The 24,701-nt window shown below is 34.3% G+C and overlaps 1 protein-coding gene across 4 annotated transcripts in view; it reads left to right on the top strand.

Annotated features, from left to right (window-relative positions):
- The window catches only part of LOC141518046 (cytosolic beta-glucosidase-like), a 116,894-nt gene that overhangs the window by 36,221 nt on the left and 55,972 nt on the right, over window positions 1-24,701 (top strand). The window contains exon 5 of one of the 4 annotated variants that reach the window (XR_012477068.1): window positions 6,408-6,521. The exons of 2 other annotated variants lie outside the window; for them this stretch is intronic. Coding sequence is in view for 1 of the 2 variants with exons in the window: in XM_074229706.1 (XP_074085807.1) it covers window positions 16,863-16,951 (89 nt within the window). In the remaining variant the exon portion in view is untranslated. Of the gene's footprint in view, window positions 1-6,407; window positions 6,522-16,862; window positions 19,806-24,701 lie in introns of those variants that run through there. One more of the 4 variants, XM_074229706.1, reaches the window with a different exon arrangement.

Below are 24,701 nucleotides of genomic sequence, written 5' to 3'. Positions count from 1 at the left end.
TAGTAGGTACCCAAGAAATATATTCAAATCTTCCTTAAACTCTAATAAGCCATGTGACTGGGAAAATTATGTAACCTGTCCGAGCTTTCTTTTCCTATGTCAAATTGGTAGAGTGATACTTGTAGTCCTCATCTCACTGGGTGGTTGTGAGGGACAAAGGAGATAATGTATATGAGATACTTTGCAAATCTTATAACATTACGTATCAATATGATCAAGGCAACCTAATATAGTAGATAGCTGACCTTGAAAACAGGAAAATCTGTGTTTAAGTATTGTGTCTTTTGTAAGGCAATGGGGTAAATGACTTGTCTGAGGTCAGACAACTAAGTAATTATTAAGCATCTGAGGTCAGATTTGAATTCAGGTCCTCCTGACTCACTGCCACCCAGCAGCCCCAAGTCTTGTGTCTTTCACATACAGATGTGTGACCCTGGGCAAGCCATTTAGGTTCTAGGAAATTCTATAAGAGCTGCATGGAAAATATGGTGAATAGTTTCTTGTCCTGGGAGCTCTTGTACCATTGAAAATCACAAGTCCAGGTCCTAGCATTACATCATCATCAACATCATTCATCATCACCATGATGTGTCCATCCCTAGAAATGTCAGCAGGTGAATCACATCTCTGGACAATGTTAAAGAAATACCTGGAAAGACTGTTTTTCCTTCCCCCAAGATTATCTTCCACACTAGAGAAAAGCATTTTATAAAAGATTTTAGTAACTTTGTGTGCCAGCCCAGCTTCCCAGTCCTGGGCCATGCCTGAGCTAGCACAGCAGTCTATGATTGCAGGGAAGGTTTGTTAATGACCAGCTTTAGACTCTTAATGACAAAACCCCACAGCAAGATGTCATTGCTGTTATTGAAGACTTCACTGAGAGTGTTGAAGCTGATACCTTGAAACAAGAAGGTTGTAAATCTTAGTGGCTAGATTCTCTACCATGACAAGATGCTGAGAAAAAGAGGCTCCTGCTTCCAACCTGTCTCAGCTCCAATCCCCATGCAAGAAGGGAAAGGAGAAATATATCCATTTTCTCCAAACAGCATTTTCTGTAAGATGCCTTCCTATTCTGAAACCTAGTGCATTTAACTGGACAAATTGTGTTAAGCAACTGCAGCCTCTAAATGAGCATTAAATCCAAACCAAAAGAAAGGTCCCAAAGATCAACACATTGAACATTCAGAAACCTGCAGCAGTTAAATATTGTTTGGAAATCCAGAAAAGAAAGTAAAATGTCATTTATAGATACCTTCCATGATGATTTTGAAAATGGGTCTATCTGGTGTATATATTTGTCATTCTATGTCAATTTCTTCCACTCCATCACTTCCCCTCTCATTCCCCAAGCACAGACATTCTTGAGAACCATCAAGAAAGGAACTTTCGTGGGCCTAGATAATGATATTGCACTACCCATACTTCTCTAGGAAGCATCATGGATTAATGGAAAAGGGCATTGATTTTGGAGTTCCTAGACTTGAGTTTAATCCCATCTCTGATGCTTGCCATCTGCGTGTTCTTCAGCAAATCACTTAGAGACTTTTGAGTATTTGCTTCTTTTTCCATAAAATGAAGGGGTTGGAATAGATGCCTCTAAAGATTCTTCCTTCTTTAGATATATAATTCTATGATTCTATCTATTTTATGAGTAGGAAAATTGGTGACAGAAAAGGAATTAGAACAAAGACATTAAGTACAAATTTAATTGTTGCTGAGTGAATCAAATTAAGTGGAAAGGTAGACCAGAGGACATCTAGAAATAAAGGTGTTAGGGTGAAATAATGATCCATTTGGAGGCAGAAGTGACTGAGATATGTGTGGTCTTTATCAGTGTAGAGAACTCCTAGTGTAGAAATCCTCTATACATGCTCATCTTCACCTTAGGAGTCTGATAGCATTTTCAGGGTACATTGACTTGGTTAAGATCACACAGTATATATCAGAGGCCTAAGTCTTTCTGACATCAAAATTTGATCTCTAATCACAATGCTGTGATGTCTCTGGACAGAACCATGCTAGGTACGTAAATGTGTGGCAGTGTATACACATAGATAGAGATCATACTTACTAATGGTTTTAGAAAACAATTTATTAGTCATCATGTTTCAGAATTTCCATAGGTCCCATAGTCATTTCTATTGTCTGTATTTAGAAAGTTACATCTCAAAACTTTAAATTTAAGAAGTTAGTACATGGTAGGCAGCTAGGTGGTGCAGTAGATAGAGCACTGGCCCTGGAGTCAGGAGGACTTGAGTTCAAATATGACCTCAGGCACTTAATAATTATCTAGTTGTGTGAACTTGGGCAAGTCATATTGCCTTGCCTTAAAAAAGGGATTAGTACCTGGTAATAGGATTATGGCTACTTTTTTGAGCAGTCAATATAATAATTATGTTGTTCTTACAAGCTTTGAGGATCCTTATTCCAACTCCTAATTAAGCTGATAGCTGATGTAGAGTCCCCAGAGAAGAGTTTAGCTAATCTTGCCCCTTGGGATTTTTTTTATTGATGTTTTATTTTTCCAGATACATGTTATGAAAGTTTTTCCACATTCATCCATATGCCTAGTTTTATTTTTAGTTACAAAATATCTTTCCATCCTCCTTTCCCAGATCCTTCCCCTCATTGGCAAACAGTCTGATTAATATTGTACATATATATTTGTGTTAAACATGTTTACAGATTAGTCATTTTCAGTATGAGGAATTAAGATGAAGGGAAAGAAATATATATGAGTTTTTTTTTAAAGTGAATGGGGTGATTAGGTGGTGCAATGGATAGAACACTGACCCTGGAGTCATTTCACATCTGGCCTCAGACAATAATTGCCTAGCTGTGTGACCTTGGGCAAGTCACTTAACCTCAGTGTCTTGCCAAAAAAAAAGTGAATGCAGTATTCATCAGATTCTGAAGGATTTTCTTGTTTTTCTTCCTCTGGATGGGGATAGCATTGTCCATAGTCAGTCTAATAGGGTTGTCCTAACTCTGAGAACAACTGCTTCCATCAAGGTTAATCATCTCACAATGTTGCTGTTAATGTGTACATTAATGTGCTTTCTTGGTTCTGCTCCCTTCACTCAGCATCAGATTCTGTAATCCATTCCAAGGTTTTCTAGAGTCCAACCATCTATAGTTCCTTATAAAACAATAGTTTTATAATTTGTTTAACCATTCCCCAATTGATGGGCATCTCCTCAATTTCCAATTCTTTGCCTCTACAAAAAAGAACTGCTATGAATATTTTAGAACACATTTTTTAATGATTTCTTCTGGATAAGGGTCTAGAATTGGAATTGCTGGGTCAAAGGGTATGAATAGTTTTATTGCTTTTTTGGCATAGTTCCATATTGCTCTCCAGAATGGTTGGATTCATTTACAACTGCATGGAAAGAACAAAAGAACAATGCATCAATGTCCCAATCCTTCCATAACCTCTCCAACATTGATCCTTTTCCCATTTTGTCACCTTAACCAATCTGATAGGTGTGAAGTTATACCTCAGAGTTGTTTTAATTCACATTTCTTTAAACAATAATGATTTGGAGCATTTTTTATATGATTATATATAGCTTTAATTTCTTCATTTGAAAACAATCTCTTCATATCCTCTGACCATTTATCAATTGGGGAATGACTTGTAACCTTATAAATTTGATGCAATTCTCTATATATTTTAGAAATGAGAATTTTATCAGAACTCCTAGTTGTGAAGATTGTTTCCCAGCTTTCTGCTTTCCTTCTAATTTTGGCAGCATTGATTTTATTAGTGAAAAAACTTTTTTTTTAATGTAGTCAAAATCATTCATTTTGCTGTCTATAATGTATATCTTGTTTGGTCATCAATTTGTCTCCTTTCCATAAATCAAACAGATTATTTCTTGCTCTATTAATTTATCTTTGGCATTGCCCTGCCCCATGGTATTTTAAGAGTGCTTTAGGAATACTCATAAAGCGCAACTCAGTTTTCTTTAATGCCATCTATATAAGCCCCCCCATTCCAGTGTATTCTCCTAAGAATTTTTGTTATTGTTCAGTAGTTTCTGACTGTTCATGACTCCATTTGGGGTTTTCTTGACAAAGATACTGGAGTGATTTGCCATTTCCTTCTCCAGCTCATTTTATAAATGAGGAAACTGACAAACAAGGTTAGATGACTTGCTAAGTGTCACATAGTTAATAGGTGTCTGAAGCAAGATTTGATTTCAGAGAGAGGAATCTTCTTGACTTTAGACCAGCATTCTATCCACTGAACCACCCAGCTATTTTCTATGCATTTCTCATAATTAATGCACCAAGTATATTTAACCAATCTCCATAATATGTTTTTACAAAGAAATATTTACTGAGAAGATATGGCAAGAACAGAAGTACAAATCATTTCCTCTAATACTTGTGGGTCCACTCCTTTCACCAAGATCTCTAGGGAGAGTAGGCTTAAACTTAAGGTGGTTTCTACATAGCCTTTGCCCCACCAAATTCACATAGCTTTTGGATGATTCATTGTCCCTTCTTTTTGGTTGCCACATCTCCACTATCATGTTGACTTCCAGTACAGAGCACTGGAGTGTATCTATATACAATGGGTTAGACATGGATATTGATCTCTTTAAAGAGACTGAGGAGAAGTCAGAAAGGTAGGAGGAAAACCTGGAGAAAATAATGTTTTCATTTTCAAAAAAATACTCTATTTAGAAACTGAGGCTCCAAAGGTTAAATGATTTGCCTAAAGTTACAAAGAGAGTAAATGCAAGACTCTTGACAAAAATTCTGGATTTGCAATCAAAAGATCTGGCTTCAAAATTCTAACTCCTTTGATTTGCTACTGTCTCCAGGGTCATCTCCAGTCTTCCTGGGTTATATCTGGCTTCTGGATCCAGATAGCTTCTTAGGAGAAAGTGAGGCTGGTAACTCTGCACAGCCCTCCCTCATTTAAATCCAATTCAATTGCATGTCATGGCATCACCTCCCTGTTATCCTGGTCCTCTTTGAGAAGAAAGGACAAACAACAACAATATATTACCTGAGTGACTTTGGATGAGTCTCTTCAGCTTTCGTTTCAGTTTTCTATTTTTTAAAATGAAGGATTTGGATTAGGTCCCTTCTAGCTTTAAATCTATTACATTTTATCTTAGAATATGAGAATGTTAAGGCTGTAGGAGACATTTGAGGCAATTTATTTCAACCTTCTTATTTTACAGATAAGAAAATATAGGCAGTCTGGTGAAGCCTACAGACTACTTTTCAGAATAATATTTTAACGACCTAAAATAAAATATGTAGGATTATAAAGGAAGTTAATTATAATAAAATACCATTATTAAACTATTAAAAAACAAAAAAAGAGAAACAAGATCACTGATCCCAGGTTAAGAACTCCTGGAAGAGAAACTGAATGAATATTCCTGAATCAAAACTCACCTTGTGTATGGTAAAACTAAGAGTAGAAGTCCTTTTTCCAGCATGTTATAATACTTTGCAAACATGGACACATATACCCCTGTGGAAGCAGTTTGTTCCCACGGTGTTTGGCTGTTCTCTTGTCTTTTTAAGCAAGTAGGGCTCCTGGCTTCCATGGATTATCTTAAGCTAATTCTCTTTTCTGTGGATGCCCATTTGTCAGGGGCTTTGGAAGTTAAGACAGTATCATTACCAGGAATGAGCAAGAAAGGAGGCATATCTTAAGATGAGGGGTAGGGGGAAAAGCGTGAATACTAAAACATCATGGGAAAAAGAAGTGAAATTAGACAGAGGGGAGGACACAATTTTCATGATCTTGAACACATTTGCTTACTCCCAATATGGCAAATAGTTAGGAGTACAGTGTCTGATTGCAGTGGTATTCCTGGGTCAAAAGTCATGGAACACTGAAAGTACCAATTTTCCTTTTCTTAGGGAAAATAATAAAAGCTCCAAAAACAAAACACTAAGATACCCTTTGACATGGAACCTGATTTGAGAGGGAGACCAAGTAAGAAGTGAAAGAAGTCTAAAAGTCTTTCTAAAAGAAAATCTCAGTATACAACTACTGTATCCTGTTAAGATACAATATGTTAAGAACAAGATTTACTAGTATATATATTTTTTAGAATTGCTCACCTTTTCCCATATTACCAAGTAAACTTTCCAGGCATCAGAATTAATTAATAGAGGAATTAATGGGGGGGAATAACTAATATGACTTGGATAAATTATTTTGTGAAACCATCTATAAGTATGATCTCTCTCTCTCTCTCTTTCTCTGTCTGTCTCTCTGTCTGTCTCTCTGTCTGTCTGTCTGTCTCTCTCTCTCTCTCTATATATATATATATATATACATATATATGTATATATATACATATATATGTATATATATATATATACATATATATATATATATGTATATATATATATATATATATACCCAGCATGGATATGACTGGCATATTAAAGTGGAACAGTGGAGAGAATGTTGGACTTACCCCCAGGATGACCTGGCTTCAAATTTTTGTTTTGACATCAATTGTGAAACTCTGAGTAAGGTAATTAATCTTTATAAGTCTCAGTTTCTTCATCTTTAAAATGATCATCCTCTGTCTTGGGGGTTTTCCTTGCTTTATCTCTCACCAGAAATATGAACAATTTACCCAAGTATAAAATTATGCTATGCTCTTAAAAAAAAGAATTGCTACAGATAATGATTCCACTTTTCCAAATAGTTTCTAGGGTCAAGAAATAGTTAAATGTTTCCTCCTTTGCTGGAACACGTTATAAATGAATAGCACTTTTCATCTTTGAAGCAAGTTATCATTTGGAGTTTGTTGGGTCAAAAGGGTCACCTCAGATACAAGTTAAACAAAGTCACTATAGATCGAATAAAATCTCTGACAGAAAATTTAATGCATCGAATCAGCTTCAAGTATTAGTGTAAAATCCCTAGCTGAACTACTCTTGTCCAGTTACCATCATGAGTAGTAAAATCACATTTCAAAACACAGTCAGATGAAGCACCGCCTAATCTATCAAGTTTTAAGGCATTTAAATATGACCATCAAATACCTTCCACATAAAGTGTGTTCCTTAATTCTGTTGAACTGAGTAGTAATTTTAACTTTTCCTTAAATGTGACTTTATCATTAACCTTTTGTTCAAGCTCTATCAGATTGAAAGGCTTACAGTCTATGACAGTTCCAAAATTATGTTCTTGTCAAAAGTCTGTCCTGACCCTTTCTTCAGGAAGTTTGGAACTTTGTTGTGTGCTGAACATATTCCTCACAGGCCCTTTTTTTTTGTCCAATTTTCAGGTATTATTTTCCCCCAATACCCACTCCTTATACACATAAGATATTCTGGGAAGGAAGCTAAAAACAGTTCCCACTGAAATAATAAGTGATTTTTCAGGTTTGTTACAAAAACTTAAAAGGGATCTGAGCAGAAGTTTCATCATTTTGAAAAGCAATAGCAAAGCATCCTATAACAGCGGTTGAGCCAATGACCCTCTCTAAGTTTATTTTATTCCTTTATAAAGTTTAGTCTTATTGAAGCATGGAGTTTGGCATTTATGTGTTTAAAATTCAGTAAACATGTTTTAAGTATCTATATTGTAATAAGAAATGGACTGGGAAACTACAAAAGCAAAAATGAAAACCCCTTCACTCAAGACACTTATATTCTATTGGGTAAAAATGACCTAAACCAGGTAAATAAATATCAAATGTCTACAAAGGAGAGACAAAAATAACTTTGGAAGAGAGTGGAGGGAGCTGAAGTTTGGGATTCCAGAGCAGGGGTACTTAAATCTTTTGTTTCTTTCATAGATTCTTTTGGCAGTTTGGTGAAGTCTAAGAACTCCTTAGAATAATATCTATCTGTCTGTCTGTCTATCTATCTATCTATCTATCTATCTATCTATCTATCTATCTGTATCTGTATCTGTATCTGTATCTGTATATTTAGTTTTTGCAAGGCAATGGGGTTAAGTGACTTGCCAAAAGTCATACAGCTAGGTAATTATTAAGTGCCTGAGACCGGATTTGAACTCAGGTTGTCCTGACTCCAGAACCAGTGCTCTATCTGCTGCTCCAAGAATAATATTTTTAAATGCCTAAAATATATTAGAGGAGGCTAATAAGAAAGCACCTGCTATTCTAATATAATAAAATGTTTAAAGAAACTGTAACCCCCCCCCCCCCCTTTTTAAGTAGCAAAGAACTGAAAACAAAGTAGATACTAGCTAACTGGAAAATGACTTTCAAAGAGTCATATAACTATAATACATGACAACTTAGTTATAAGAATATAATGAATATAGAGTTGACCAAATGGTCATTTCTTCAAGATTCCTACCTCAAATAACTAAACCATTAGAAAACATTTGAACTGATGGAAAGTGAAATGAGAAGGAACAATGAAGTGAGTAAAAATATTACAAAATAATCTAAACAATACTGTAAAATTATAATGACCAAGTTTGGTCTTATAAAAGTATGATTAGATATCTCTCCCACATCTTTGCAGAGGTGGTGTAATATGAGTATGGAATGTTGCATATAATTCCAGAGCTTTTTTATATCTTGGTTAGTTTTGATAACTGTTATTTTCCTCACTTTTAAAATTCTTTGTTATAAGAGATGGTTCTTGGGAAGACAAGGGGATATATTGGGAAAACAAAAGGTATCAACGTAAATTTGTCTTTCATATCATTTGTCACATTGATAGCTTTGAATAATATCATTACAAAGCCTGGGGGGAAAAAAGGAAATATCTATTCATCTAGCCCTGTTCATACCCCCGCCCCCTTCCCTTAGAACAGCATATGTGAGGATTCAAAGAACCTGTATTTAAAAGTAGCTTGGTGCCATGGGTAGATTATTGGACTTAGAGTTTGGAAGACTGAAGTTCAAATTCTGTGAGTAAAACTGGGAAAGTCGTTTTCAAATTCTCTGTGCCATAGGAAAAAAACTGAACAAGGTAATAGATGAGTTGCAAACTTCTGTGGGTGAAAGGAGTTTCTATACCTGGAGTTCATATCCTCAAAGCATTTCCAGATTGTTCATGAATTTCCCAAAGAATATGTAGCCTCTAATGGAGAGTTTTGAGGCAGGAAGCTCTCTGTTGTATAGCATTATCAATAATAGTTTTGTAATATGTGGCACTTCCTAATTTTTCAGGTATTCAATCATCTTGATGACCTGGTAAGTGTATCTTCCTAGTGATTGCATCTATGGGGTTTAGGTTTTCATCATTCATGTCCTACATTCTCAGTCTATCTCAGGTGCCTTCCATGTCATTACTTGGATCACAGAATCATAGAGTGACTGAGGGGTCATTTCTTCAATATTCCTACATTTAGGCAATATTCCTACATTTCTATGATATGGGTATTTTTTTCATAAAGATTTCTAGGGAATGAAGCTCTCTGGCCCTCCTAAGGAATCCATTATAGTTCTGATAATTATTGAGTTACTTCTTAACCTTTTTTTTTCATCAGGCCAAATTAAAGAATCACACTGACTTTTTGATATATGTATATATATATATATATAATATATAACACACACATATATGTATATAATATGTATATACAACTATGTAGCTGTGCTTTGTGTACTCCAATTTTAAAATTGTATGTGGTGCACATATATATTATATATGCATAATATATATACATATATATATATATAAAACTGATTTTTTTTTAAAAAATGTTCAGTTCTACTGCAAAAGTCTTGGCATTTGCTATATCCAGGGATATTTTCAGCAAAATGGTTTGATTAGAGAGAAAGGCAGTTTAAATGTTCTGTTTGCACAAAACTGAATTGGATATAACATCCTAATAAAGATTGTCATCTCCTACCCACCTTTGCCAATTTTCTGCCTTCCTTCTAACATTTGGGGCCTCACCTGAAAAGAAGAGCATCAATTTATAGATATGTTATAATAACCAAAAACTGTAATTCTACTATTGCAAATCAACTGTTATTTCATTGCTGCCAAATATGTTTCACACTTGATAATACCGGGTTTGGCTTAAGTGACTATTTTAAATCTTCTGGGAACTATGATTTTGAACTTTGGTACATTAAAATGGTCAATTACCATGTTTCATAGAAGTTACTTCTGTAACAAAAACCTCACATTTCCATAAGTACAGCATGAGATCACAGAGCAGAACAAATGAATTTATGTTAATACAAAAAGTTTAAGACTTAAAAACATTTACACTGTCAATCTCTGGCTGTCTGCCACCCTGAAACATATTTAAACAAGGAAAACCCTACCATTATCTTAAAAATGTGTATATTGGTCAAAGAATGAAAGACTGTGTTGGTAATAACCTTTTCCACCTTGATTTTTGCCAATTCTAGTTCTTGAATATCATTTACATACATTGTGTCTTGGAGCTTGAAAGAGAGCTAGAACTTTCAAGGTCAGCAAGGCTAACCTTTCCTTACTATTATATAGATCAGAGAAAAGAAACCCAGATCTTTAAGTACCTTGCCCAAAATCATACAACAAATTAATCTAATGCCTGAGATTAGAACCCCAGGTTCTTGATTTTCAGTCCAGTATTATTTCTACTTTTACCAGATTCTTTTTTCACAGTCAATTTCCCCCAAGGTAAACTGATGAATTTCCTCCCTCATTCCATGTTTTTTTCTTCAGGTCTTTTGTTTTTATTTATTTTTTAAAGATAAAAATGATATATCATTTATTTTCCTCTGAATAATTGGGTAGGCAGTGTGTAAAATACTGAAAAGTCTGAATTTAAAGTCTATTTTAAAAAGAAATATTGTTTTATTACTTTCAGGTTCTCATATTGTACCTAAAGGTAAATTTACAGGTAATAGTAGTTTAGGCAATTATCAGGGTCAGAAAAGAAAGCCCCGCCCCCCCCCAGGGAAAAGGAATAGAGTCGGAATAAAACTTGAACAAATATGAACCAAAAGACAAGGCCAGATTGGTATCTAGGTGGGTTCATATCAAGGTTTCTTCAAAGAATTAAACTAAAAGGGGTTAAAATATAGGTTAGAAATTGGTTGTAAGCTATATCTACATATACTTACTTGTGTATAATATGTGCTTCATTTTGAGTGCATAGAATTGTATCATTTACTGTTTTAACCTTTTTTTTATTTCCAGTGCTTAGTAGAGTGCCTAGAACTTCAGTACTTATAAAATGATTATTGACTTGATGTGCATATACAATCATGTATGTGGTATATTATTTACAAATATGTATATGAAATTAATATTAATTGGAATCAAATAAAATTAACTTTATTGATATAGAATAAACTTTAGAACTTTTTGACATGTGTAAATTTTAAAAAAATTCCTTCTATATCAGTCATCCATTTCCCACAATCTTTGACTAAACTTACAAATTTTGATGCTTTTTAATGAAATAGTCAGTTGCCTTGGTAAAAAGTACCTTTTCTCAGTCTTCACTTTTCCAATCTTTGCATTGCCTTGATCATGACCAGTGCTTTTTTTCCTTCTTAGAAACAACCAACTTGGATCACAGTGATGTGATACCAGTTTTTTTCCAAGGCTAGTTATGATTATAATCCATAAGTTTTCAATGGAGATAAATCATGTGAATTTGCAAAACATTGAAATATGTTTCTCTCCATCTTTTGGAGAAGAGCTCTATCTCTACCCCTTAATTATGCATATAGCAAGCCTGTGTTTCATTATCCTCTTTCTCTTTAGGATTTTATATTATTTTGTAATAATGTTGCTTCTTAGTATTTTTGTTATTTAATCGTGTCCAATTCTTCAGAATCCCACTGGGCATTTTCTTGATAATGATATTGGAATGTTTGACCATTTCCTTCTCCAGTTCAATTTATAGATAAGGAAACTGGGACAAACAGGGTTATATGATTTTTTCTGGAGTATCACAGTGTATGAGGGCAGAATTGAACTCACAAATCTGAGTTTTCCTGACTCCAAGTCTGGCATTCTATCCATTAACAACACCTTGCTGTCCCTCTTCTCAGTATATCAACATGTTTATCAGTTAATCATTCTTTTTAATGGGGACAAGACTTCTAGGTCTACTGGAAATAAAAAAAAATCTACCAAATATTTTTAGATAGATGTTTTACAGATTGATAAAATACCCACATCTTACAGATTCACCTAGACTCCTTTAACAACCATTTTGTTAGAAGAATTAATGAAATAGTTGCCCTGTTAAAAAGTACCTTTTCTCAGTCTTCACTTTTCCAATCTTTGCATTGTCTTGATCACAACCAGTGCTTTTTTTCTTCTTAGAAACAATAACTAGCTTCTTCAAATGGATTTTATAATGTTCTCTCAACTTTAAGAAACATGACAGTGCAGAGAAATAACTGTATGACTTTGGGTAAGGAACTTATCCTGGGTCTCAATTTCTTCTTCTGGAAAATGGATTGTTAGGATCAAATGAGATTTTTGGCAAGCTTGTAGGCACTACTAGCTACTACTGTTACTGCTTCAAGAATCACATATAACACTAACAGAGGAATCAGGAAAAATTTAAGCTTCTGCATCTCTTTGAGTGACTGCTTTTCCCTCTGGATCAACTTGACTATTTTGCTGTAGAGGTTTGACAGTTTTTGCTTCAATTGTTTGCTTTGGACCATACTTCCCTTTGTGTTTTGTTAAGACTCATCTTGTTTCATTGAGGATTTAAATGATAGCTGAAACGTTTGAGTTTCCCCATTGTTGGATATTTTCAAAATATTCAATAATCTAATAATGAAATGTGCTTTTTAGGACAATATTTTTTTTTTACATGTGTCCTTCCACTCTTTTTTTCTTTTGTTTTTTACAAAGCAATGAGGTTAAGTGACTTGCCCAAGGTCATATAGTTATTGAATATCAAGTGTCGGATACTGGATTTAAACTCAGAGCGTCTTGATTCCAGGGCCAGTGCTCTATTTACTGTGCCACCTGGCTGCCCTAATGTTTCTTTCCATTCTTAAAAACTATGAAATTAAAAATAATATACATACACATAACAAAAGATCACAATGAAATGGACAGACAGATTATAAAAATTCAGATCTCAGCTGATAGAAATATGGTTTCATTTGTTAAATATCAGATGTCCAACTCAGCCTAGTCTAGTGTCATCAGAAGTACATTCCCTTCCCACATGACCATGTAATAAAATGAAATACAATAATATAATTATCTCAATTAATTTGCATATTACTGTAATGTTATCTCTATATGCACACATTTTTGTACATTCAAGGTTTCCCAAAAGTCTTAGTGCAATTCTAAGACAGTAAGTTTAGAACTGCACTAAGACTTTTTGGGATGCCCGCTTATCTGTATACACACATCCACACTTGTGGACAGGAACTGGCTTATCACATACATTTATGTTTACAAATATCATATATGTAAATTAAAGATAAATAATAGTGAAAGAGCCAGAGAAACAAGACAGAAAGACACAGAGATACAAGGACAAAAAGAGACAGAATGAGAGAGAGAGAGAGAGACAGATAGATACACAGCCAAAGAGAATTAGAGAGACAAGATAGAAAGACAGAGGATAAGAGAGACAGAGAGAAGGGATATAAAGAGAAAGACAGAGAAAGAGACAGAGAGAGATACACACAGAAAAACAGAAATAAAAATAGATACACAGAGATACAGGTTCCATGGCTTCATTAGGATAGGGAATTTCTATATTTCTTCTCTGCAACTTGGTCTTAGGGAGTTGTCTACCACACAGTGTCATTAAATGACTTATCCAATGTCACATAATTAATATTATAGTAGAAAAATAGAGAGAATAAGTACAGTGAAGGAAAATAATAATAGCTGAAGGAATTTAAAAAAGCCTTCAAGTTGAAGATGGTAGTTGAACTACTTCTTAAAGCGACTTGCTTCAAAGTTACTTTTCAAAGTGTGGACAGGGAGAAGTTAAAGATTTATTAACATCTTATTAACATTTACTGATGTATTTAGTTCAGAGAAGGAATTTGTTCTAGTTTTGTGGAGTCTCTTCTGCATTCTTAATTGGTTTAGCATTAGTTTTAGGATGATTACAAAAAGCTAATCTTACATATCCTCTTAGTCATGTTGCATAGTGGTTAGAATGCTGGAATTGTAAGTAGAAAGAATTGAGTTCAGTTGTGTGACCCTGAGCAAATTATTTGACCTCTCTCACCCTCAGTTTCCCGAATTGTAAAATGGGGGTGGCAATAATGACACATGTCATAGGATTGTTGTAAGGACTATCGATTTAACATATACAGTACTTTGCATTGACATTAGACCTTAAAACATTAAAATGTAATATAAATACTTACTACTATTATTAATATATTATTACTGTACAATAGACTAAATTTGGAATACTATGTTAACCCCTTGCCAGAAAAATTCTTCAAGTTTTATTAATACTTTTTGTTCTTTGATAGAAATTTTGAATGTATGTATCCCCATGAATCTCTCTGTCCTGGAAATGTTATCTTTAATAACATGTATTAATTATTATTAACAATTAAACAAATATGAACAATACAGTAGCTGCATCTGATCTTCATTATCATATTCTGCATCCTACCCCCATCAGAGAAATGAAAGAGACTGAGGCAGAGAGATGGAGAAAGAGATACACAGAGCTACAAGGACAAAAAGAGAAAGAAAGAGAGAGAGACAGACAAGGACAAAGACTTGTCTGAGAGGAGGGAAGTCTATTTTATTTTGCTTTCCAGAGCCAATAATCTTTTCCCCACATTTTAAGAGGAGTATTAGGAAATTTGAGCATGTCTAGAGAATGAGAAAGAATGGCTATAAGAACTCATTATATTCAGACAAATGGAGAGATGACCAGGTTGGAATGCTCAACTTTCAAATATTTGAAGAACTCTCATGTATGATTTTGTAGAGAAGAATTAGACTCAATGCTTACCTTAGGTAGTAAGAGGTTACCTGTCAATGAAAGTGTTTAAATGGATGTCCATCCATACAGTGGATTGCATAGAATGTAGCTCCATTACCTATGATCCACTGTCTAGCAAAATAAATTCTTCCCATGACAGCTTCCAATTTTGCTTCCTTCCTTTAAGCTATGCTTTTCTCTCTATGGTTTCAAAGATGGAGCTCTGCATTAGCCAGTGTTCCTCTTTTTTGTTCACTCCACCCACAGCTGCCTTGAAATTTTAGCATACATTCAGGAGTTTAGCATGCATAAGATTTGCCTTCATTTAGTTATATACTCGGCAGAGATAAATATTTTTGCAATAGAATTGAACCTCTGTAATTCCCATGGAGGACTAAAACAACCATTGTAAATTATAGTCTGGGGAGAATTATAAGCAAGTACATGCAAAGTTTTTTAAAAATCTAGACTGCTACATGGTATCTTTAAGTGTTTGATGAAGAAACCTCTCCTTGCTATATACTGGCATGGACTAAATCATTGGGGAAACATTTTTTAGTGCAAATCTGTTGATTCTGGTATTTACGCAATATTCATAGTTTATTCCTATCTGAACTTCTGATTGAGGAATACACAGGCTCTGTCTTTCTAAATGTCGAAATAAATAAGTCTAATTCTCTTCAGTTTTTGTCACTCCCAACCACTACAGAAATAAGGTAGGGATGGAGAAATGGACCTCTGAATTCTTTGGTTAGGAAACTCTTGAGAAAAGAAATTACTTGTTATGATGTGGTTGGTCACCTCTTCTGAAATTTATAATCTTAGAGAACTGACTAGATCATGAAAATATTAAGTGATGTTCTCAATTCCAAAGACAGTATGTGTCAGAGACAAGACTTAAACCGTATTTTCTCTGGCACTGATGCCAATTCTCTATGAATATCCATGACTGCCTCTAATGACTGTTGTGATAATGAACAAAAATGGTGTCTCAGTGGACTGAAGGAGTCAGCGTGTCTTCAGAGCTTCTCTATTTACCAGCAGGGAGTGACTTATGTTCCAATAAATATATAGAGAGAAGTATTATGATTTAAAATGGTACTAGATCCAAGGAAGACCTTGGTTCAAATCCTGTCTTGGACACTTAACTATATGACAGAGGGCAAATCATTTTACCTTTCTGAGTCTCAGTTTCCACATCTGTAATATGGGAATGCTAATACCTGTAACAATTCATCCTCATCAAAATTCTTTGCAAACTTTACAGTATTACATATACTTATTATAAGCTACTGAGAAAGTACTTTTATTAAAAATGTAGCTTTTTAATAAAGAACTGTTGCAGAAACCTCTATGTATATATATTACACTCTTGGAGGCAATTATTGAGAATTCTAAAGAACCAAATTATCCTTACTGACCCTATGATGAATAAACCTACTCTGAAGCTGGGTCCAAAAACTTTGCTTAAATGTTGTCCATTGTTCTAGGGATACTGTTAATTTCACCAAGAGAGTTTTGCTGTGAAAGGAATCATTTCAAGTCATTTCCAGAGAGCTGTTATGGTAATTAATTAAAATATGATTTTAATATTGCATGTAACTTATTTTAAATAGAATAAAGGAGATACAGTAGGAAAAGTGGAGTATAAATTAAGAGTTCTTAGTTCTGGTCTTGGTTTTGCAACTAACTAGTTGTATGATCTTGGGCAAATCTTTTTTCTCTTGGGCTCATTTTCCTTATTCATAAAATAAAGTGGTTGACTCAGTTATCTCTAAGGTCCCTGTAGAACCTAATATTCTCTGATTCTAATGCTCAGATATAGAATAGATGGAAGGAAATGGCACTGAATTAAAATGAACTAAATTTTAAGTTTATTTCTTCTGAAAGAAGAAAGAAAAAACATCAAAACAAGGGCTTTTGTGTATAATACCCTGGTGATATTATACATTTTTTGTTTCTCTTGAATTTTGTTTTTTACACTGTGTAGAAAAAGAAATGGAGAAGAAAATGGCAAATCATCAGTATCTTTGCCAAGAAGACCTCCTGGATTGTATAGACCATGGGGTCATGAAGTAGCCATGAAGTAACAACAATAGAGGAAAGAAAGGTAGGGCTCTGAGTTCAGAAAAAGAAAAAGAAAAAAAACATGGTCTCTAGTTATATGATTTATATAGAAAGGAACAATTAACTTTTCAGAAATAGCTAGCCTACTATATACTGATGCTGAGCTAAGAGTGAAGGTTGAGGAGTAATCTCTGAGAAGGCTTTTGACTGGGCCTGGAGGAAAACACTGAAGAATCCCTGCTACTGGGGAAGCTGAGGCTGGTGGATTGCTTGAGTAACTTGAGGCTGCAATAGGACTGAAACTAATCAAGAATCCTTATTAAATTCAACACCAATGAGGAGAGCCTTTGGAAGTAAAGACCCATCAAATTTCCTAAGGTGGGACAAACCAGTCTAAGTTGGAAAAATGCAGTAGGTTAAAGCTTTTGTGCTATTCTATTGGTATCAGTTTTTTGAGTGGGCTTTGTATTTCTAACTTTGGGGGTGAGATAGAGGATCTAGTCTCAAAAAAAAAAAGAAAGGGCAGAGGAGGCTTTTGACTAAAATTTAAGATTTAAAGTTAGTTAAGTACAAAAAGAAAAATAAAGTCTAGCATTGGTGATCAAGATAACTAATTGTATCTTAAACAGTTCTTCGCAGGATGCTTTGAAATGGTTTCACTGAAACTAAAGCTTGGTTAATTTTGTTTAAGTTCATTCATTTCAATAAACAATTATAATTTGGATAAATAAATCTCACAAGACTGTGTTTTATAAAATAAAATTACCAACATGGACTAGGTTGGAAAATATCATTTAAATGGATGTGTAAACTCACAGAATGCAAGGCTAATAAGTAGATCTCCCTGAGACAAAGTTTTTGACTTTAATGATCCAAAGTATGACATCAGGAGAGGGCTAGGAAGGGTCGGAGGGAACATAGTGACTAAATAATTTCCCTACCTGTAATAAGACTTTTGTAGACAAATAATAATTTGTTTCCATCTTCTTTATGTTTAAGCAGAGCTACTATGCCATTTAGCACTGGAAAATATGTTATTTTTTTAGGTCACAACATCGTAACATTAGCTCAAATTCAGCTGAGAGAGAAGGATTAGAGAAGGTATGAGAAACAAGCCTTGATTGAGTCTCTTCTCAGTGGAATATAGGTGGTGATTAAGTTCTTGTCCTCAAGCACCTTACAATTACATTCAGGAGAAAAAACTCGATTGTATCTTAGTGTCTAGAAATTCTAAGAAGGAAGACAGTAATTTTGTTCTGGAGTGGTCAGAAAAATTTCATAAATTTTCTAAGTATTTGCAGAAGTTGCTTGTTGGGATAGACTTGCTTAGGAATTTTTTATTTCAGCTTCTCCTAGGAAGGTGATTGACTGAAAGTATTAAAAGGGGAGAAGGGGAGTGAGGTATTACCTTGAGGAATCTGACACACCAGTTTTATTGCCAAATATATTATTTTCCCCTACCAAAAACTCCCTTGTAACTGAATATGGCACCTACTCCTAATCTTCAGCTTTACAAATATCTACCTTCCACAGTATAGAGAAAAACAGATCGGGGAGATAAGGGAGTCTAGAAACAACACTCCAAACCCATATGCATCAACTTCTTTGTTGTTGTTGAGTTGTTTTCAATTGTATCTGACTCTTTGTGTTCCATTTGGGGTTTTCTTGGCAACTATACAGAGTGATTTGCCATTTCCTTTTCCATCTTATTTTACAGATGAAGAAACTGAGACAAACAGGGATAAGTGACTAATCTAGGGTCACATAACCAGTAAGTGTCTGAGGCCAGATTTGAACTCAAGGAGATGAGTCTTCCTGACTCCAGGTTTAGCATTGTGTCACCTAGTGACCCTATCAATTTACTTACCAAGACTATTGGTCTTCCAACTCCATTTCCTTGAGAAGAACTAGGAATAAGGCTTTGTCTTTCCTCAATTCTACTATTAGTTAATGGTGGTTTTTTGCAGATCAATTTACCACTTTGGATCTCATTTTCCTGAAATACAAGAATATAAGTGCTGGGTTAAAGGTCCTCTAAAATCCCCTTGAGTGTTGGAGTATGGAAAAGTCAGTGTTGCAAATATTTTTTTCTTTAGATTTTTTCAAGGCAATGGGGTTAAGTGGCTTGCCCAAGGCCACAGGGCTGGGTAATTATTAAGTGTCTGAAGTCTGATTTGAACTCAGGTACTCCTGACTCCAAGGCCAGTGCTCTTATCCACTTGCACCACCTAGCCGCCCAGTGTTGCAAATCTTTGAGGACTTCAGAAGAGATCTGAATCTTTGACATAACCTATCTTGGAGTTTGGAGCTTGTGACTGAGATGTTACTACTACATAGTGACAGCCTACTCAAGTTGCAATTTTTAAACTTCTTTCTCCTGAGTTGTAAATACACAATAGCAATTTTAAAATACTAACTTATGAAGTATCAACAAATGTCATAGACATATTTACTATAATATTTCTCAAAAACAAGTAGATCATTTAATGCAGAGAAGCTTGAATCCTCCAAAGAATTGTAGACTGTAGATTTTCATGGCCTACTAAGATGCTATTACAAATGGAAAAGAAATGGGAAAAATCTTCAAATCTCTCCAGGGATATTGTTCATCATGTTTGAGAAAGAATAAATAGATATATTTAGCAATTTAGTCTAGTTTCTTAATGCTTTTTACAAAATACTTCAGTAAAATATTGCTTTCCAAACATATTACTAGGGAGAAGATTGGCAGAGTAGATAGACTGGCATAATTTGGTGTCAAAAAGAATTGTCAAGATTACCATAAATACCTACATTAATTACAAAGGACATGTGAAAGAAGATGCTATTTGAGTTCAGACAAAGAACTGTTAGATAGAATTTTATATATATATATATATATATATATATATATATATATATATGTATGTGTGTTGTGTGTGTGTGTGTGTGTGTGTGTGTGTGTATGTATATGATTTTACATCTATATATATATACATTTGTTCCTAATGGTAACCATCTTTAGAGTGGGGGGGTTGGAGAGAAAACAAAGGGAAAAGAAGAAGTTATATAATAACTATAATAACTATATTATATATTTAAAAGAAAGAGAAAGTTGTACCTAAGATTATAATATAAAAAAGATAATTATCTTTTTATAATATACTGTTATGGAAATGATTGTCTTATTTTTAAGTTTAGAATAAAGTAAATACAATTTTAAAAGGACACTCTCATTGTATGATTAGGAAATCTTTTGCAAAAGTAAAATCACAGGACTACATTTTTTCAGTAAAGTTTTATTTTGAAAAAAATCTGAAAAAAAAAGAATTGGGTTCAAATTTTACCTCTGACTCTGTGTCCATAGGGATTTTTTTTATTACAGGGCCTCAGGCTTTAAGACTACCTATTAAATTATGGATGTTTAGATTGAAGGTTTATAGATTATATATAAATTTTAGATTTAGACTTAGATATTGGTCATTTAATTCAATATTATTATTTTACATGTACTCTTCATTCTGATAGACTAAAGCCATTTGGTGTCTGTTCTGTAAACTGCTTGGGGGCATAAGAAGTTAAATCATGAATCCATTCTCTTATACATACTGACTGTGTGACTTTGAGCAAATGACTTAACCTTTCAAGGTCACTTCTCTTCCTACCTTCCCCAGAGAAATGCAGAAAAGGTACAGACCATGAAGTAGAAGTTCTTCCTTGGAAGTTCTGATGAAATGGTTTCCCCTCCTTGGCCTTCTTCCCCAATTCTCATTTGATCACACTATGCTTACATTGAGTCTTCAGATTTATTGATTTTTTTTTGAAAAACTTTGATGATGATGATAATGATAGTAATAATAACAACAAAAATAATTCACATTTATTTGGTGCTTTAAGGTTTACAAATCACTCTGCATACATTATTCTATATGATCTTACTATTGTAGATTCACTGAGACTTAAGTTTTTCTCTTGTTTGCCAAACCTATTAAATGTTTTAGGATCATTTAACAATGAGGCTATTTGTATTCAATTTGAGTGAGCTAAGTGGCATGTCCTCATAACCCTGCTGATTGTGCCTATGATTTTGTTGTGTGTACTTTGGATGCTCAATAAATATTTAACAGTGATGATGGTGATGATGATGATGATGAAGCATACATCTGTTATATCCTAATTAAATTCTTTTTTTGTCGGCATGATTGCTTGAATCTAGGCAGAATTTTTGCTTTAGTCTTACTATCCATATTCAAAGATAGATGATCTGAATGTCTAATTAGCATTATCTTTTTGTGGCTAGGTACAGCAGATTTCTTTTAAGATTAAAATGTTTATACGTAATTTTGATACTTAGATACAATGAGATGGTATAAACTAAAATTTATGTTAATGATTACTGAAAATTAAGGTTCTTTTTAATGTTTATAGGCCAGATTAATTTAGCAAATAAAAACCTCAGTAATGATGATTATGCTTTTGGCCATTTATAAGACTCCTTGGTTGTATCATGCATTACACAGGGCATAAGCAGGAGATATTTTATAAGTTCTCAATGACTGGTAGTTATATATCATCCAGGACATCCTGAAATACATAAAATAATTCAACTTTTCAAGGATTTGTGATTTAGTTAGATTTGGCTTTCTTTCCACAAAGACAGGTCCAAATTTTTCAATGACTTGGTAGTTTTCCATAGGCAATAATTAATCTCATAGAAGCAGCAAGGTAGCACAGTGGTTGAAATGCTGTGTTTAGAGTCTGTGTTAAAATCTTGCTTCATACTAAGCTTGGGAGTGTAAAGAAAGACAAAAATAGTCCCTGCCCTCAAGGAGCTCATAGTCTAAAGGCAGAAACAAATAAAATCTACTCTATATAAACAGGAAAAATTGCAGGAAGCAAGAGAGGGAAGGCACAAAGCATTTAGAGGAGCTTGAAAGAAGCTTCTTGAAGAAGAGATTTTAACCAACACCTGAAGAGAATCAGAGAGATAAGGAATTAGAATCAAGGAAGGAGAGCATTCCAGGTATGTGCATTTGTGAAACTGAACAAAATTAAGAGATGGAGTGTCTTGAGCAAAGAGAGAAAGGATGTCAGTATTATAAGAAAATATAGTATATGAAGGGAAGAAAATAGGAAAGGTAGGAGAAGGCCAGTCTATTGGATCTATAAAGTCATACCAATTTAAGAAGGCTACTAGAACTTGTCCCTTACTGCCACAGCCTTCAAGCATCCAGAATTTTCTCTGCTCTTCTTTGAGGCATTAGAGGAAGTCTTCAGTGATGTGCTAAGACAGATCTCAAATATAGTCTTTAATTTTATGAATGGGGAGAAATGTTTATTTTGGTGTATTATTTCTCAGTGTGCCTCAAGAGACTGATGTACCTACTGAGGAGGACTCTTTGTTTTTTTGGTTTTTGCAAGGCAATGGTGTTAAGTGACTTGCCCAGCTAGGCAATTATTAAGTGTCTCAGGTCCTACTAACTCCAGGGCTGTTGCTAAATCCACTGCACCACCTAGTTGTCCTAAGGAGGACTCTTTAAAAAAAAGCCAGTACACCCTAGAATCTCAACTGTTGGAAGGGACCTCATAGGCCATCTAATGTAATTCATATTCAACAGGATTCAATAGAAATCCTTTTTTCCAACATGCTTTAAAGATCGCAAGTTGGGGAGGATTATACTACCTTCTGAGAAAGATCATTTTACCACATTTGCTCACTTTATTATAATTATTATAATAAAATTTGCTTTCTTACAACTTATACTTATTGTTTCTGTATTTTTTCCATCTGTGAACAAGCAGAGTAAGTCACATTCCTCTTTAACAGAAAAATTCTTTTTTAAAAATTTTAAAAATTTTAATTTTTTTTTAGTTTTTACAAGGCAATGGGGTTAAGTGACTTGCCAAGGCCACACAGCTAGGTAATTATTAAGTGTCTGAGGCTGGATTTGAACTCAGGTACCTCCTGACTCCAGGTAAGGTGCTCTATCCACTGCACCATCTAGCCACCCCTCAACAGAGCAATTCTGAAAATAATCGAACATAGTTCTCATGTCCTTCTTCTCTGAGGCATTTCCTTTTCTAGGCTACTCATCCCTAGATCCTTAAGGTCAATCGTATATGGAATGACCCTGAGACATTTTGCCAAACTTTTTCCCTCCTCTGATTATTACTTTTTTTGCTTATTAGTATCTTTCCTAATCTCACATCTGAACACAGCCCTTCAGATGTATCTGACAAAAGTAAAAATCTACTGTCTGACACTGTTTGACCTCTTTTGGGGTCATACTAGAGTAGTTTGTCATTTCCTTATTCAGTTTATTTAACAGATAGATAAGGACCCAAAGCAACTAACTGTCTTGAGGTTAGATTTGAACTCAGGAAAGGTGTTCCTAGTACTCTATCCACAGCATCACATAGTTCCCTTATTCTCTCTTACTATTCATTTTTTCATGTAACTTAACATCACATCAAATTTTTTACACACTTATGTCATACTTTTGACTCACCTTGAACTTACAAACTTCTAAAATTTGTACTCTTTTTCATGAAATTTAAGATAAACAAGGAGAGATTGTAAGAGAGAACCTATCTATACTTAAAGGGATCTAGTTTGATGAATCCTAAGGTATAAAAGAACTGGCAGTTTTGATTCTTAGAGGATGGATGAATCTGTGCCTGGAAGAATCTACCCCATTTTGTCCTAGTGTGGGTGAGATTTAAAATCCATGTGTAGGATTTTACATTTCCCCCCCTGGCAAAATTTGTGGACAAATGTCAAGATCTTTTTGGATATTGACTCTGTCTTCTGACACTTTAGCTGGTCCTCTTAACCTTTTTTTAAATCTTCAAATGTGATAAATATGCCATCTATGCCTTTAGATAAATCACTGAATAAAATGTTAAATAGTAGAGGGTCAAATACAGATTTTGGGGGAATCTTCTGGTAGAAATCTCCTTCCATGCTTATATCAAACCATTAATGATTCCCATTTGATTCCTGGCCATTGCACTGTTTTAGAAGCTGCTAACCATATAATTGTCTCTTTCATATCTTTGTTTTTTTCACAATAGCATGAGGATTTGTTAAAACTTTGGTCAGTTGTAGCTTTTTGATTATCTAAAATCCTTCAGATATCATTGATAGCAGTTCACCAATTGCACATACCAACTATTTCTTTACCCTAGGATATACTTTATTAGGGTCTAGTGACTTGAATTCATGAAGTACAGTTAAGTGCTCTCTGAATTAACTCCTAACTTTTTGTAGTGGTCACTCTATTAGGGACTAGTTTTAAGGAAGGAAGAGAATTTGTAATTGCTTTCAATGGGTTCAAGTCTCTGAGTCATGATGAATTATGTTCTAGGGGACAAAAATAACAGTTTTCATTGGGGAAATGCTTTTGGTAATTTTTGAGAAACTATAGAGAACAGGTAGGTAACAAAACTATGGAGATAGTCAAATGGTCTAATATGCACCAAAGGAAAAAGTGGACCCTGCACACCTATAAACTTGTGGGCTGAATGCCAGTCACAAATAAACTATTACAAGTAATCATTCAACAGATGTTTGTTCAGTGATCACTAGGAGCTAATGTGGACTTACTAAGAATAAAGTTTGCCAAATGAAACATTTCATTTCTTGATATGATTGCTAGATTGGAAGAGGAGAGAAATGATACAGGCATAGAATCTCCTGATTTCATTTGGTCATTTGATGAAATTGTTGTTGATGCCCTTATAAAAAATGAAGAAAGAAGAAACTGATCATTACAGAGTCAGG

Source organism: Macrotis lagotis, chromosome 3, assembly GCF_037893015.1.
Source record: "Macrotis lagotis isolate mMagLag1 chromosome 3, bilby.v1.9.chrom.fasta, whole genome shotgun sequence".
NCBI classification, from domain to species: Eukaryota; Metazoa; Chordata; class Mammalia; order Peramelemorphia; family Peramelidae; genus Macrotis; species Macrotis lagotis.
Note: the sequence above shows the minus strand (reverse complement) of the source record. Positions and strands in the feature narration are given on the sequence as shown.